This window comes from Rattus norvegicus, chromosome 10 (assembly GCF_021556685.1).
Source record: "Rattus norvegicus strain SHRSP/BbbUtx chromosome 10, alternate assembly SHRSP_T2T, whole genome shotgun sequence".
NCBI classification, from domain to species: Eukaryota; Metazoa; Chordata; class Mammalia; order Rodentia; family Muridae; genus Rattus; species Rattus norvegicus.
The window spans coordinates 64,292,416-64,307,772 of NC_141543.1; the positions used below are offsets into that span (position 1 = coordinate 64,292,416).

Consider the following 15,357-nt stretch of genomic DNA (forward strand, 5'->3'; position numbering starts at 1 on the left):
AACTATAATATTAACATATGAAAAATGTTGGAAATCCATTGATCCATCAATGGTAACTGTTGATGGTAATTTCCCTGGATTCTGATCTTGGCTCACATGGTATATAACATAAAAGTACTGTTAATTTACATAAGAAACAGAAAGAAGGTATAGTAGTACACCTTTGTCATCATATTACTCAGGAAACACAGGCAGGAGTGTTTGAGGTCATTGTGGGATACAAAAGAAGAGCATCTTTTTAAATGGTCCATTATTTTTCCTACATGTTTTATACTCTGTAATACTAATCCACAAAGTGTAAGTGTGCAAACTCTGAAGTTGGCTATATTTTAAAACCGTCAGTCTGAAGATTAAAACATTCAAAGTAGGTTGTAGCATTTTGGAGAAAGGTATTTAGATCTCTTGATGTTTCTTCTGTTTTGTCAGTTTTGAGAACTGGGATAGATTCAATAGCCAGTAATGTCCAGAATCACAGGGTAATGTGTGTGTCTTTGTGCATTCCCATGCATGTAGACAACTGCCCAGTGTTAGAGAATGAGAAGCAGAACATTTGAAAAACTGTCTAGAACTTTGGAGATATTTAGAAGAGTAGATATTACACACTTATATGGAAGGCAGAAGATGTAACCTGTTTCTACACTGAATTGTCCTTTCCCCATAATTCCTTCATGTGAATGCATGATGCTCACTTTGTGGTATAGTGTTAGTTACTTACTGAAAGTCTACAGATTTTAATGACATTTAGAGAATATCTACATAGAAACTAGTATGGCCCCAAATCAGTACCAGGGTTTCACCCCTTGATGGATAAATTAACCATCATATACAGCATAGTCATCTGAGGAATAACTCAAGTGATGTTTCCAAAGTAACTGCTGCTTTTTTTCTATAATTTATAAAAATTCTCATCCTGTCTGTTTTCTGTACCAACAGCAATGACCTTTTGAGTATTAAACCATATGGATATAATTTGGAATCATCAGCATCGCTGTGGAGTGATACAAATGTTTAACATTAGCACTGTATACAAATGAGCAGTGTAGAGTTTAAAGTTCAGTGCTGTTTAAATCTTTCAATTTAAATGGGATTTTTCTACCCTTGAAAGTCAAGAAATCTGCATCATTTTGAGTATCAGGTAGTAAATGTTCATCAGCCAAATTCATGCATTATAACAGTTGTTGGCCTTAGTTGGAAAATCAGAAAGATATATATATATATATATATACAAGTGTCACTATGAGACTATATGGGATGTGTCACTGGTACATGTGAAATAATAAAACAGCATTTATGTCCCTTGTAGGAGTTTTGATCTTATCCTCAGAGTAATAGTGGTAATCTGAAAAATGAATCAGAAAAAAATTGTTATGGAACTCCACTGGTAGGAGGGAGCAGTGTAAAAGAAGCATGCTGAAGGAAAAGAGAAGGGTCAGAAGACATGAGAACATGGACAGGAAATAATTCTGCATCTGTATTCTAGTAAAAAGAAGAAGTAGTCCTGATACATGGATAAAATCTCACAGAGAGAAATGGATGAAGTAGGAGAATGAAGTAGAGATTCTTGATAATGTATGACAGAAGATCAAAGTAAGAAAAAATAGTGGATATAAGTTTGCAGATATCAGACTAAAACCTGAATTTCTTTTACTGTACTATGGAAGACTGGAAAGGTAGGAGAATGAGGAATGATTTAGGAGACAACCAAATTTCACTTGGGGCTTTTGAGCTTCTGATGCCTGTCATAAAGCATCAGATGAAAATGATTAGTTTACAGTGAAGGAAAAATCTCTGTTACAGAGTCATTCAGGTAACTTAATATGTAGGAGTATGTGAGGTTTTTTGTAATACAAATTTTTGTAATAAAAATATAAAATTATGAGATTAGGCAAATTCTTCAATAACATTAATATACAGAATAACACAGAGAAAATTGCAAATGAACAAACAACTGTCACCCATGATGAGGAGGTAGCAGGAGAGGGAAACCTTAATCTGTTTTTTTATCTCAGTAGAAACAGCATAGAAGTGCCTAGGAAAAATGAGGAGATTGAAACATATTAAAAAGAAGTTGAAAAAGAATATTAATGGGTGTAATGATTATAAATTTTGGGGTTTTGAGGTTATAATTACTATGATGGCTGTAAAAGCAATTGTTATACAATATTTTTTTCTGGATATATATTCATTTTAGTTTTGAATTTTCAGTAACCCTGATATTTTCTCCCCAGAATACTAGAGAATCAGAATGATAAAGAACAACCAAACTATCATCTCCCATTTCCTACTCCTGGGACTACCAATTCCCCAAGAGCACCATTACCTGTTCTATGCCTTGTTCCTGGCCATGTACCTCACTACCATCCTGGGAAACCTCCTCATCATCATCCTCATAATACTGGACATCCATCTCCACACACCCATGTACTTGTTTCTCAGCAACTTGTCCTTCACTGACCTCTGCTTTTCCTCTGTCACGATGCCCAAGTTGCTACAGAACATGCAGAGCCAGGACACATCCATCTCCTACATAGGTTGTTTGACACAAATGTACTTTTTAATGGCTTTTGCAAACATGGAGAACTTTCTTCTTGTGGCCATGGCCTATGACCGCTATGTGGCTATTTGCTTCCCACTGCATTACACCAGCATCATGAGCCCCAAGCTCTGTGTGTGTCTGGTGGTGCTGTCCTGGGTGCTTACCATGCTTTATTCCCTGTTGCACACCCTACTCTTGGCTAGATTGTCATTCTGTGAGGACAACATGATCCCCCATTTCTTCTGTGACATATCTGCCCTACTCAAGTTGGCCTGCTCTGATATTTATATTAATGAACTTATGATGATTATCTTGGGTGGGCTTGATATTATCATCCCATTCTTCCTCATTGTTGTGTCCTATATACAAATTGTCTCTTCCATCCTTAAGCTTTCATCTACTCGGGGTATACGCAAGGTCTTCTCCACCTGTGGTTCCCATTTATCTGTAGTTTCACTGTTTTATGGGACAATTATTGGTATCTACATATGTCCATCAGCTAATAACTCTACAGTCGGGGAGATCGTCATGGCCCTGATGTACACAGTGGTGACTCCCATGCTGAATCCATTTATCTACAGCCTGAGGAACAGAGACATGAAAGAGGCACTGATAAGAGTCCTTTGCAAGAAGAATATCTCTTTATAATGCTAATACTGGAATTTTAAATTTAAAATTATCTAGTAATTTTATTGATATTAACCATACAAAATATATTGCTACAATGAATCATACTGCATAGCATTTTCATTTATAAAAGAAAACTTTTACAAAATAGTTTAGTAAGGGAAAGAGACTGAGTCTAGAAAAGCATTAGGTAATAGTAATTCTATTTTTTAATTGAGGAAGAAATTTTCTCACATATAATACAACCCTCCACAGTTTCCTCTCCCTCCACTTTTTCTAGCTCCCTCCACATCCCCTCTCTCCAAGATCCATTACCACTCTATTTCCACTTCAGAAAACAACAGGTCTTCCAGAGCCAACAATCAAACTTGTCAAAATAGGATAGAATAATACAAGACAAAGCCCTCATATTAAGCTGGACAAGGCAACTCAAACAGAAAAGGAATCTTAAGCACAGACAAAAGAGTCAGAGATGAACCCATTGTTTGAAGTCTCTCAAAAACTTAAATCTAAGAGACTTAATTTTTACTGAGAGGACCTGGGGCAGAAGCATTCAGACCCAGTGAATGCCATTTCAGTCTTGTGAACCCATGTGAGTTTTGCTTAGTTGATATGGTAGGCTATATTTTTCTGGTGTTCTCTCCTTTCTCTGATTCCTAAAGTCTTTCCTCTACCTCTACTGTGGGGTTTTCTGATTTCTGAGGGGAGAAACCCAATTGTGACATCTAATTTACACATACACTCTTTGTATAATCTCTGGTTGTCTGTCTCTGCAACCACTTTAATCTAGTGCCAGATAAAGCCTTTGTGATGATGACTGGGCAAGGCAATGATCTAAAAGTGGATAGCAGAATACCATTAGGAATCATTTTATTGACTTTTATGTTTTATTTTTTCTATTCATGTTTGTTTCTACCATATGCCACTGAGCTATCCAGTCCCTAGTTCCTGACCATTCAGGCAGTATAGGGCATGCGGTTCCCATTGCAGACTGGGTCTCAAGTTTATCCACACATTGGTTGGCCTCTCACAAGTTCTACACCATTATTGCCTTAGTACATCTTATAGTATTACAGGTTATAGATGAAAATGTTTTGTTGTTGGATTGGTGTCAAAATTTCTCTTTCTGAAGCCTGCAGAGCAACTTCCAGCACAAAAGATACTAAAATGTGAAAGACTCCAATCTCTCACCAACTTCATTTCTTTATATTCAATGAGATGTGTGAATTGTTTGACAATGGGGTTCCTCTGTCCGAGCATTAGCCTGGGTTATTTAGGGATCTATACTTCAGCCAACAACTCAAAAGATATAACACATTCCCACCACTGCAAACCTTTCCTGGTCAAAAAATTTAGCCAGTTCAGTCTCTGGTTCTCCATTACTAGGAGTCCTCACTTAGATCACCCTTGTAGATTCCTGGAAGTTTCCAGTGTACTAGGTTCCCACCAATCCCCAAATATTCAACCCAGTTCAAGCTGTCTTTTTCTGTACTCTCTCCTTCCATTTATCCCCTCACAATAGATTCCTCTCACTTCTGTCTACATTTGTTCAAAGTCCTTTCTCAGAATATATTCTAATTTCCCTTTCCATGGAGATCCATGATTCCCCAATAAAACACATCTTGGGATTTGTGGATTGTAGTTTGATTATGATTTACTTAAGAGATAATATTCACTTATAAATAAACAAATACCTATGCAGATGGAGAAGTCCTTGGTCCTCTGAAGGCTCTTTTCCCCAGGGCATGCACTTTTTGGCATTAGCAATATTGTCTGGGTTTGGTGGCTTTATGTATATGGGTTGGATCCCCAGGTGGGCCAGGCTCTGAATGGCATTCATTTAGTCTCTGCTCCAAACTTTGTCTCCATATCCCCTCCTATGAATATTTTTATTAACCCTTTTAAGAAGGACTGAAGCATCAACACTTTTGATGTCCTCCTTGAGCTTCATGTGGTCTGTTGATTGTATCTTTGGTAATCCAAGATTTTGGGCTTACCATGGGTGGTGTGTGCGCGTGTGCGTGTGTGTGTGTGTGTGTGTGTGTGTGTGTGTGTGTGTGTGTGTGTGTGACTGGGTTACCTCAATCAGGATGATATTTTCTAGTTCCATCCATATGCCTTTGAATTTCATGAAGTCATTGTTTTAAATAGTTGAGTAGTCCTCCATTGTGTACATATAACAATTTTCTGTATCCATTCTTCCATTGAAAAATCTCTGGGTTTTTTCCAGCTTCTGGATATTATAAACGAGGTTGCTATGAACATAGTGGAGCATGTGTCCTTTTTATATGTTGGAACAAATTTTGGGTATATTTTCAGGACTGGTATAGCTGGGTCCTCTGGTAGTACTACGTCCAATTTTCTGAAGAACTTCCTGACTGATTTCCAGAGTGGTTGTACCAACTTGCAATCTCACCAACAATAGAAGAATTTTCCACTCTTTTCCACATCCTCACCAGCATTTATTGCCACCTGAAGTTTGAATCTTACCCATTCTGACTGGTGTGAAGTGGAATCTCAGGGTTGTGTTGATTTCATTTCCCTGATAACTAAGGATGTTGAACGTTTTTAAGGTCCTTCTCAACCATGCAATATTCCTCAGCTGAGAATTCTTTGTTTAGCTCTGTACCCCATTTTTAATAGGGTTATTTAATTCTCTGGCATTTAACTCCTTAAGTTCTTTGTATATATTGGATATTAGCCCTCTATTGGATGTAGGATTGGTAAAGATCTCTTCCCAATCTATTGGTTGCCATTTTGTCCTAATAACAGTGTCCTATGCCTTGCAGAAGCTTTGCAGTTTTATGATGTTTAATTTGTTGATTCATGATCTTAGAGTGTAAGCCCATTGGTGTTCTGTTCTGGAAAATTTCACCAGTGCCCATGCTACTGAGGCTCTTCCCACATTTTCTTCTGTTTGTTTCAATGTATCTGGTTTTATGTGGAGGTACTTGATGAACTTAAACTTGAGCTTTGTACAAGGCAATAAGAATGGATCGATTTGCATTCTTCTACATGCTAACCTCCCGTTGAACCAGCACCATTTGCTGAAAATTCTATTTTTTTCCACCTGACAGTTTTAGCTCTTTTGTCAAAGATCAAGTGACCATAAGTGGATGGGATCATTTTTGGGCCTTCAATTCTATTCCATTGTTCTACATGCATGTCTCTGTACCAATACCATACAATTTTTATCACTATTGCTTTGTAATACAGCTTGAGGGCAGGGATGGTGATTGCTCCGATGTTCTTTTATTGCTGAGGATAGTTTTTGGTATCCGGTTTTTCTGTTTTTTTTTTGTTGTTGTTGTTGTTGTTTGTTTTGTTTTGTTTTGTTTTTTGGGTTTTTTTTGTTATTTCAAATGAATTTGCAAATTGCTCTTTCCACTTCTATGAAGAATTGAGTCGGGATTTTGATGGTGATTGCATTCTATCTGTAGATTGTTTTTTGCCAGATGGTGATTTTTAGAATATCAATCCTGCCAAACCATGAGCATGGGAGATCTTTCCATCTTCTGAGATCTTCGATTTCTTTCTTCAGAGACTTGAAGTTCTTGTCATACAGACCTTTCACTTGTTTGGTTAGAGTCACACTGAGGTATTTTGTGTTATTCATGACTATTGTGAATGATGTCATTTCCCTAACTTCTTTCTCAGCCTGTTTATCCTTTGAGTATAGGAAGGTTACTGATTGATTTGAACTAATTTTATATCCAGCCACTTGTTTGAAGTTGTTTAGCAGGCTTATGAGTTCTCTGGTGGAACTTTTGGGGTCACTTAAGTATACTGTCATATCATCTACAAATTATGATATTTTGACTTCTTCCTTTCCAATTCATATCCTTTTTTCCTTCTTTTGTTGTCTGATTGCTCTGCCTAGGATTTGAGTATGATATTCAATAGATAGGGAGAGAATAGGCAGCCTTATCTAGTCCCTGATTTCCATGGGATTGTTTCAAGTTCATCCCATTTAGTTTGATGTTGGCTACTGGTTTGTTGTACATTTCTTTTACTATGTTTAGGTATGAGCCTTGAATTCCTGATATCTCCAAGACTTTTCACATGAAGGGGTATTGAATTTCATCAAATGCCTTCTCAGAATCTAATGGGGGATGATCATGTGCTTTTTTTTCATTGAGTTTGTTTATATAGTGGATTATGTTGATGGAGTTTCATATATTGATCCATCTCTGCATTCCTGGGATTAAGCCTACTTGATCATGATGGATGATTGTTTTGATATGTTCTTGGACTCAGTTTGTGAGAATTTTATTGAGAATTTTTGCACTGATACTCAGAAAGGAATTTACTCTGAAGTACTCTTTCTTTGTTGGGTCTTTTTGTGGTTTAGTTATAAGTGTAATTGTGGCTTCAGAAAGGAATTGGTTAGTGCTCCTTCTGTTTATATTTTGTGGATTAGTTTGGACAGTATTGATATTAGGTCTTCTATGAAGGTCTGATAGAATTCTGCACTAAACCCATCTGGTCTTGGGCTTTTTTGGCTGGGAGACTTTTAATAACTGCTTTTATTTCTTTAGGGGTTATGGGACTGTTTAGATGGTGTATGAGATCCTGTTTTAACTATCCATTTCCTCAAGATTTTCCAGTTATTTTGAGTATTGTCTTCTGAAGTAAGAACTGATGATTTTTTTGAATTTCCTCAGATTCTGATGTTATGTCTCCTCTTTCATCTCTAATTTCATTAATTTGGATACTCTCTCTGTGTCCTCTCATTTGTCTGCCTAAGGGTTAATCTATTCTATAGATTTTCTCAAAGAATGAGCTGCTGATTTTGTTGATTCTTTGTATAGTTCTTTTTGCTTATACTTGCTTGATTTCAGCTCTGAGTTTGATTATTTCCTGCCATCTATTACTCTGTGTATTTGCTTCTTTTGGTTCTAGATCATTTAGATGTGCTGTGAAATTGCTAGTGTTTGCTCTCTCCAGTTTCTTTTTGGAGGTACTCAGAGCACTGCTTTCCTTGTGTTCCATAAGTTTGGTATGTTGTGCTTCATTTTCATTAAATGCTAAAAACTCCCTAATTTCTTTCCTTATTTCTTCTTTGACCAATCTTTTGAGTGGAGTGTTGTTCAACTTCCATATTTGTGTGGGCTTTCTGTCATTTACTTTGTTATTGAAGACCAGCCTTAGTCCATGGTGATCTGATAGGATGCTTGGGATTACATCAACCTTCTTGTATCTGTTGAGGCCTTTTTTTGTGACTGATTATATCGTCAGTTTTGGAGAAGGTACCATGAGGTCCTGAGAAGAAGTTATATTCTTTTGTTTTCAGATGAAATGTTCTATAGATATCTGTTAAACCATTTGGTTTGTAACTTCTGTTAGTTTCTCTGTATCTCTGTTTCATCTCTGTTTCTGTGATTTGTCCATTGTTGAGAGTGTGGTGTTGAAGTCTCCCCCTATTATTGTGTGAGTTGCAATGTGTGATTTGAGCTTTAGTAAGGTTTCTTTTATGAATGTACGTGCCCTTGCATTTGTAGCATAGTCATTCAGGATTGAGAGTTTATCTTGGTTGCTTCTTCCTTTGATGAATATGAAGTGTCCTTCCTTACCTTTTTATTTGATAGCTTTTGGTTGAACATTGATTTTATTCGATATTAGGATGACTACTCCAGTTTGTTTCTTGGGACTGTTTGCTTGGAAAGTTGTTTTCCACCCTTTTAATTTGAGGTAGTTTCTTTCTTCATCTCTGTGGTGTTTGTATGTAACAAAATGATGGGTCCTTTTTCCATATCTAGTCTTTAGTCTATTACTTTTTATTGGGGAATTGAGTTCATTGTTTTTAAGAGATATTAAGGTATAGTGATGGTTTTTTCTTGTTATTTTGGTTGTTAGAGGTAGAATTATGTTTGTGTGGCTCTCTCTTTTGGGTTTGCTGTAAGAGACTACTTTCTTGCTTTTTCTAGGGTGTAGTTTCTGTCCTTGTGCTGGGGTTTTCTATCTATTATCCGTTGTAGTACTAGATTTGTGGAAAGATTTTGTGTAAATTTGGTTTTGGCATGGAATAGCTTGGTTTCTCCACCTATGTATAATGAGAGCTTTGCTAGATATAGTATCCTGGATTGGCACTTGTGTTCTCTTAGGATCTGTGTACTGACTGGTTTTGTTCGTCAACTTGAAACAAGTTGGAGTTATAACAGAGAAAGTAGCCTCAGTTGAGGAAATGCCTCCATGAGACCCAGCTGTAAGTCATTTCCTCAACTAGGGATCAAGTGGGGGAGGGCCCAGATCATTGTGGCTGGTGCTGTCCCTCGGTTGGTGTTCTTGGGTTCTATAAGAAAGCAAGCTGAACAAGCCAGAGGAAGCAACCCGGTAAATAACATACTTCCATAGCCTCTGTATCAGCTCTTGTTTCCTGACCTGCTTGAGTTCCAGTCCTGGTGATGAGCAGTAGCATGAGTATAAACTGAATAACCCTTTCCCTCCAACTTGCTTCTTGTTTGTGGTGTTTGCACAGGAACATAAATCCTGACTAAGATAGTCTGTATGACATCTTCTCAGTATCTTCTGGATTTCTTAGTCTCTGGTGAGAAGTCTGAAATAATTCTTATAGGTCTGCCTTTATATGTTACTTGACCTTTATTCCTTACAACTTTTAATATTCTTTCTTTGTTTTGTGCATTTGGTGTTTTGACTATTATGCAACGGGAAGAATTTCTTTTCTGGTCCAATCTATTTGGAGTTCTGTAGGCTTCTCGTATATTTATGGGCATCTCTTTCTTCAGGTTAGGGAAGTTTTCTTCTTATACATTTTTTTGAAGATATTTACTGGCCCTTTAAGTTGGGAATCTTCTCTTTCTCCTATACCTATTATCCTTAAGTTTGATCTTCTCATTGTGTCCTGGATTTCCTGGATGTTTTGAGTTATGACCTTTTTGTGTTTTACATTTTCTTTGATGATTGTCTCCATGTCTTGTATGAAATCCTCCACCCCGAGATTCTCTCTTCTATCTATTTTATTCTGTAGGTGATGTTTGTGTCTATGACTCCTGATCTCTTTGCTAGGTTCCCTATCTCCAGGGTTGTGTCTGTGTTTTCTTCTTTGTTTCTAGTTCCACTTTTAGATCCTAGATGGTTTTGTTTAATTTCTTCACCTGTTTGGTTGTGTTTTCCTGTAATTTTTTTAGACATTTTTGTGTTTTCTCTCTAAGGCCGTCTACTTGTTTACCTGTGTTGTCCTGTATTTCTTTATGGGAGTTATTTATGTCCTTCTTAAAGTCCTCTACCATCATCATGAGATGTAGTTTAAATCCAAATCCTGCTTTTTTGGTGTGTTTGGATATCCAGTATTTGTTTTAGTGGGAGAACTGGCCTCTGATGTTACCAAGTAGTCTTGATTTCTGTTGCTTAGGTTTCTGCCCTTGCCTCTCTCCATCTCATTGTATCTGGTGTTAGCTGGTCTTGCTGTCTCTGTCAGTGAGTGGCTTGGCCCTCCTTTGAGCCTGGAGTGTCAGCATTCCAGGAAAGCTGCTTTCTACCAGCAAGATCTTGGTACAGAGGACTGTGGGACCAAGTCATCTCTGGCACAGGCAGAAACCAGAAGGGTCCTGTCCCAGACTGCTCCTGGATTGGTGTGTCCTGAGGGCTCCAGGCAGGTCCCTCAGAGCAGAAGTGGTGGCTTCCCCTCTGCTCTCAGGTATGTCAGAACTCCTGGTTACTGGCTTTCAGTTTTGGGAACAGGCAGAGAGTGGAAAATTCCTGTCCATGACTGTTCCTAGGTTCCTGTGTCCAGAGGGCTGTAGACACTCATTCCTCTTGGGCCAGGAATGTGAGCAGAAGTGGTGGTTTCCCCTGAGCTCAGGATCGTCTGCACTTCAGAGAGTCCACTCTCCCCCCATAGGATTTGTGTACAGAGAGCTGTAGAATTGGGTCAGCTCCTTGCACAGGCAGAAACATGAAGTTATTTAACCACTTTAATGCTGGATAACTGAGCAGTATTAATCTATTCTAATCCTCCAAACTAATTTGGTTACCTTCCTGCCAACGTCAACATGATACTTGCACTTTGGTATTAATCTGCTTCTCTCTGCTCCAGGTGTTTTCACCTGGTGTCTCCTGAACTCTCTTCCCCATGGTGAATCCCCACTTTCTCTCTACCTTTCTGCTTCTCCCTGTAGGGAGGAAGTTTATCCCTTTTCATTCCTCTGCTCAGAGATTGGCTGATCAGTTTTTTATTGGCAACCAGGAATAAATGAGAAGCAATGTTTAAACAACACTGAGACAGGGAAGTCTCAACATAAGGAATTCCACCAGATATGGAAGCACAGAAATCAGCATTAGAATAATACGAGGATAACCTTTACACTGTGTATAATACCATTCTTTCTACAGGGGACAGGTGAGTTACAGGAGCAGAAGGAATAAGGTATAAGGGAATCAATTGAGGGAGAAAGTAAGGGAAGAAATAGTTGGAGTTGGGGGAGCATTTGGGGAGCTATGAGAAATAGTGCAGTAAAAGATTTGAAGAACAGAGGTTGAAGGAATGCCCATTCAGAGCCTGACCCACATGTGGCTCATACATATACAGTCACCAATCTAGATAAGATGGATGCAGCAAAGAAGCACAGGCTGACAAAAACCGGATATAGATCTCTCCTGAGAGACACAGCCAGAATATGGCAAATACATAGGTGAATGCCAGCAGTAAACCACTGAGAATGGGACCCCTGTTGAAGGAATCAGAGAAAGGACTGAAGGAGCTTGAAGGGGCTTGAGACCCCATATGAACAACAATGCCATCCAACCGGAGCTTCCAGGGACTTTGCCACTACCCAAAGACTATACATGGATTGACCCTGGGCTCCAACGGCATATGTATCAATGAATAGCCTAGTAAGGGCACCAGTGGAAGGAAAAGCTCTTGGTCCTTCCAAGACTGAATCTCCAGGGAAGGGATTGTTTGGGGGAGTGCGGTATAGGGAGGAGGATGGGGAGGGGAACACCCATATAGAAGGGGGGAGGGAAGGTTTAGGGAGATGTTTTCCTGGAAACCGGGAAAGGTAATAACAATTGAAATGTAAATAAGAAATACCTAATTTAATAAAGATGGAGAAAAAAAAGAAAAATTGAAGTTGTCATAAGAAATTAAAATTTTAGTATTTGAAAAGTAAAAATAATTTTCTAAATGAGAGATTACTCATGATGAACCTTGTAAAGTTAGCCAAGAAAATATTTAAGAATTCTATGATAAGTGTAATAAATTATGCCAATTAATTGCAATTTTGCTAAAAATATTCCATTGTAGGAGCATGTTAATGGAGAATATTAAAATTTTAACTTAATTAGAAGATACAATGTTTTAAAATTACTCAACATCATAATCTCATACCAACTGGTACATTAAATTACAATGTCTAAATTTTGAAGGAAATGATAACCCAAGATAGATATTCTTCTATTTATTTTCATTTTGTATTTTTGTTTGGAGAAATTGATGTTTTAAATAAAAATCAGATACAATGTTCTTTCCAAAAAAAAAAAAGGTTTCTGGTATCTATGTGACCTTAGTGAGGACTTCTATCATTGGGAGATATAATGTCTGAACTGTTCATCTTTTCTAGCCAGGTAAGGATCCCAGTGATGATAGTTTACTGTATTGGGTTGAGTTTTTGGCCCAGTAGTTCTCATAGAGATCCCTAAATAATCCAGACTGATGTTAGGACCGAGGTTAGCTCTCTGATAACTACTGATAATAGTGAACTCCCATACCCCCCATTGCTGAGGACAATATCTGCACATCTCATTGAACATAGAATCATCAGACTGGTGTGCTCTTGGAGATTTCACCCCTACCTTCTAATCTCCTTAGCATAGGAAGGTAATCTGCATGACTCCGATAAAAAACCTAAATACCTACCCAGTCACAAAACTCTTATCTACAATCTGTTCTGCTTTCAAGAAATGCTGGGGCAATGATGACATGGCCATGTGGGAATGGCCAACTAATGCGTGGTTTAACTTGAGTACCAGTCCAGAAGAGGGACCCTGTGTGGACAGAAACAAGGGATTGGATGGCCCAGAGACATAAGTTAGAATCAACCACAACAGGTCAAAAACTACATGATATTCTGTTATAATCCTATATAGATATCCTGTCCAGTAATTATCAGAAAGGTTTCATTTCAGCAGTGAATTAGAGCAGTTGTAGAAACCAAAAGTCAGACATTATGTGAAAAAGAGTATGTTTTGGAGGTGCCATTCAGTGTACCACCTTGGATATCAGGGAACTCCATGGAAGAGGTAAAAGACAGATTGTAGGAATCAGAAAAGAAGGACACCACGAGAAAACTGGCTCATCAAATCGACTAAGCAAGGCTTAGTTGAGCACACAGAGACCTAAATGACAAGCACAAGACTTTCATGGGCCTATATAAGGTCCTCCGAGTATATGATAGGACAGTTAGTTTGGTTTTAGTGTGTGTGTGTGTGTGTGTGTGTGTGTGTGTGTGTGTGTGTGTACACTCCTTACAATGGGAATGGGCACATCTCTGATGCTTTTGCCTGCTCTTCAGACTTCTTTCTTCCTACAGGGTTGCCTTGTCCAGTCTCAATATGAGAGGTTTGTCCTTGAATTATTGTATCTTGTTTTCTCCTGTTTGGCTGCTATTACTTGGAGCCCTGCTATTTTCTAAAAAGTAAATGGAAGGGAGGTAGCTCTGGGGGAGGAGCATTTAGGAAAGCTAAGATGAGTTGAAGGAGGGGAAACTCTAGGTGGTAACAATAGAACAATCTATTTTCAGTACCAGAAGGACTAAAAGGAATGGAAATGTGATAAGTTAGTGCATTTTACCTATTGAATTTCTAAACTTACATGTCCAAGGCAGAGGATAACACCATAGAGTCACTAAGGTTCTCTTTCCTAACTCAACTACATTGTCGAAACTCCCTTTTGCAAATGAGACTATTATGTACTATATTCTTGTATTTTATACAGGGATACATCATATATTACTATCAACATACTTGCTAGATAAATTTAAGTAAATATCCCAATGTTGTTTTTACATTGTGATTTTTTTTCTTGCAAAGGACTCTTATCAGGGCATCTTTAATATCTCTGTTCCTCAGGCTGTAGATGAAAGGATTCAGCATGGGAGTCACCACTGTGTACATCAGGGACATGGAAGCCACTTTCATTGTAGAGTTATTAGCTGATGGACATAAATACAGACCAATAATTGTCCCATAGAACAGTGAGACCACACACAGGTGGGAGCCACAAGTGGAGAAGACCTTGCGTATACCCTGAGTAGATGACAACTTTAGGATGGAAGAGAGAATTTGTACATAGGACACAACAATGAGTAAGAAAGGGATGACAACAACAAACCCTCCTAAGATAAATATCAATAGTTCATTAATATAAATATCAGAGCAGGCCAATTTAAGCAGGGCAGATATGTCACAGAAAAAATGGGCGATCACATTGTCCTCACAGAACGACAATCTAGCCATGAGTAGGGTGTGTAACATGGAGTAAAACACAGTAAGTGCCCAGAACAGTACCACCACATACACACAGAGCTTGGGGCTCATGATGCTCATGTAATGAAGGGGGAAGCAGATGGCCACATAGCGGTCATAGGCCATGACCACAAGAAGAAAGTTCTCCATGTCTGCAAAGACCATGAAAAAGTACATTTGTGTCAGACAGCCAGCATAGGAGATAGATGTGTCCTGACTCTGCATGTTCTGCAGCAACTTAGGCATTGTGACAGAGGAAAAGCAGAGATCAGAGAAGGACAAGTTGTTGAGAAACATGTACATGGGTGTGTGGAGATGGGAGTCCAGTATAATGAGGATGATGATGATGAGGTTTCCCAGGATGGTGGTGAGGTGCATGGCCAGGAACAGGGCATAGAACAGATGCTGGTGCTTCGGGGCAATGGGCAGTCCCAAGAGGAGGAACTGGGTGATAACAGATTGGTTGTCCATTACCATTCTTCCTCTCCAGTATTCTAATGAGAAAATACAAGTGTTCTTTAAAATTTAAAATAAAAATTAAGACATATCTAGTACATATATTCTACAACAATTGATTTGATAGTTATAATAGTAATTATAACCTCAAACTCCAAATATATGTTGTCATTACAGTCTGTAATAATTTTTCTCAGTTTCTTTTTAGCAGGTTTCTAGTTCCCATCCTTTCCTAGATAGTTCTCTGCCATTTA

General features: G+C 38.2%; 2 protein-coding genes across 2 annotated transcripts; one reads left to right on the top strand and one right to left on the bottom strand.

Annotated features, from left to right (window-relative positions):
* The first annotated feature begins 2,245 nt into the window (after nucleotides 1-2,245).
* Nucleotides 2,246-3,184, top strand: Or1e27b (olfactory receptor family 1 subfamily E member 27B). Its single transcript, NM_001000718.1, is given in 1 exon segment — nucleotides 2,246-3,184. A coding segment is annotated over 1 exon segment (939 nt).
* An 11,000-nt stretch (nucleotides 3,185-14,184) lies between these two features.
* Nucleotides 14,185-15,124, bottom strand: Or1e25 (olfactory receptor family 1 subfamily E member 25). The gene is given in 2 exon segments (NM_001000717.1): nucleotides 14,185-14,195; nucleotides 14,197-15,124. Coding segments are annotated over 2 exon segments (939 nt in total).
* Nucleotides 15,125-15,357: the final 233 nt, after the last annotated feature.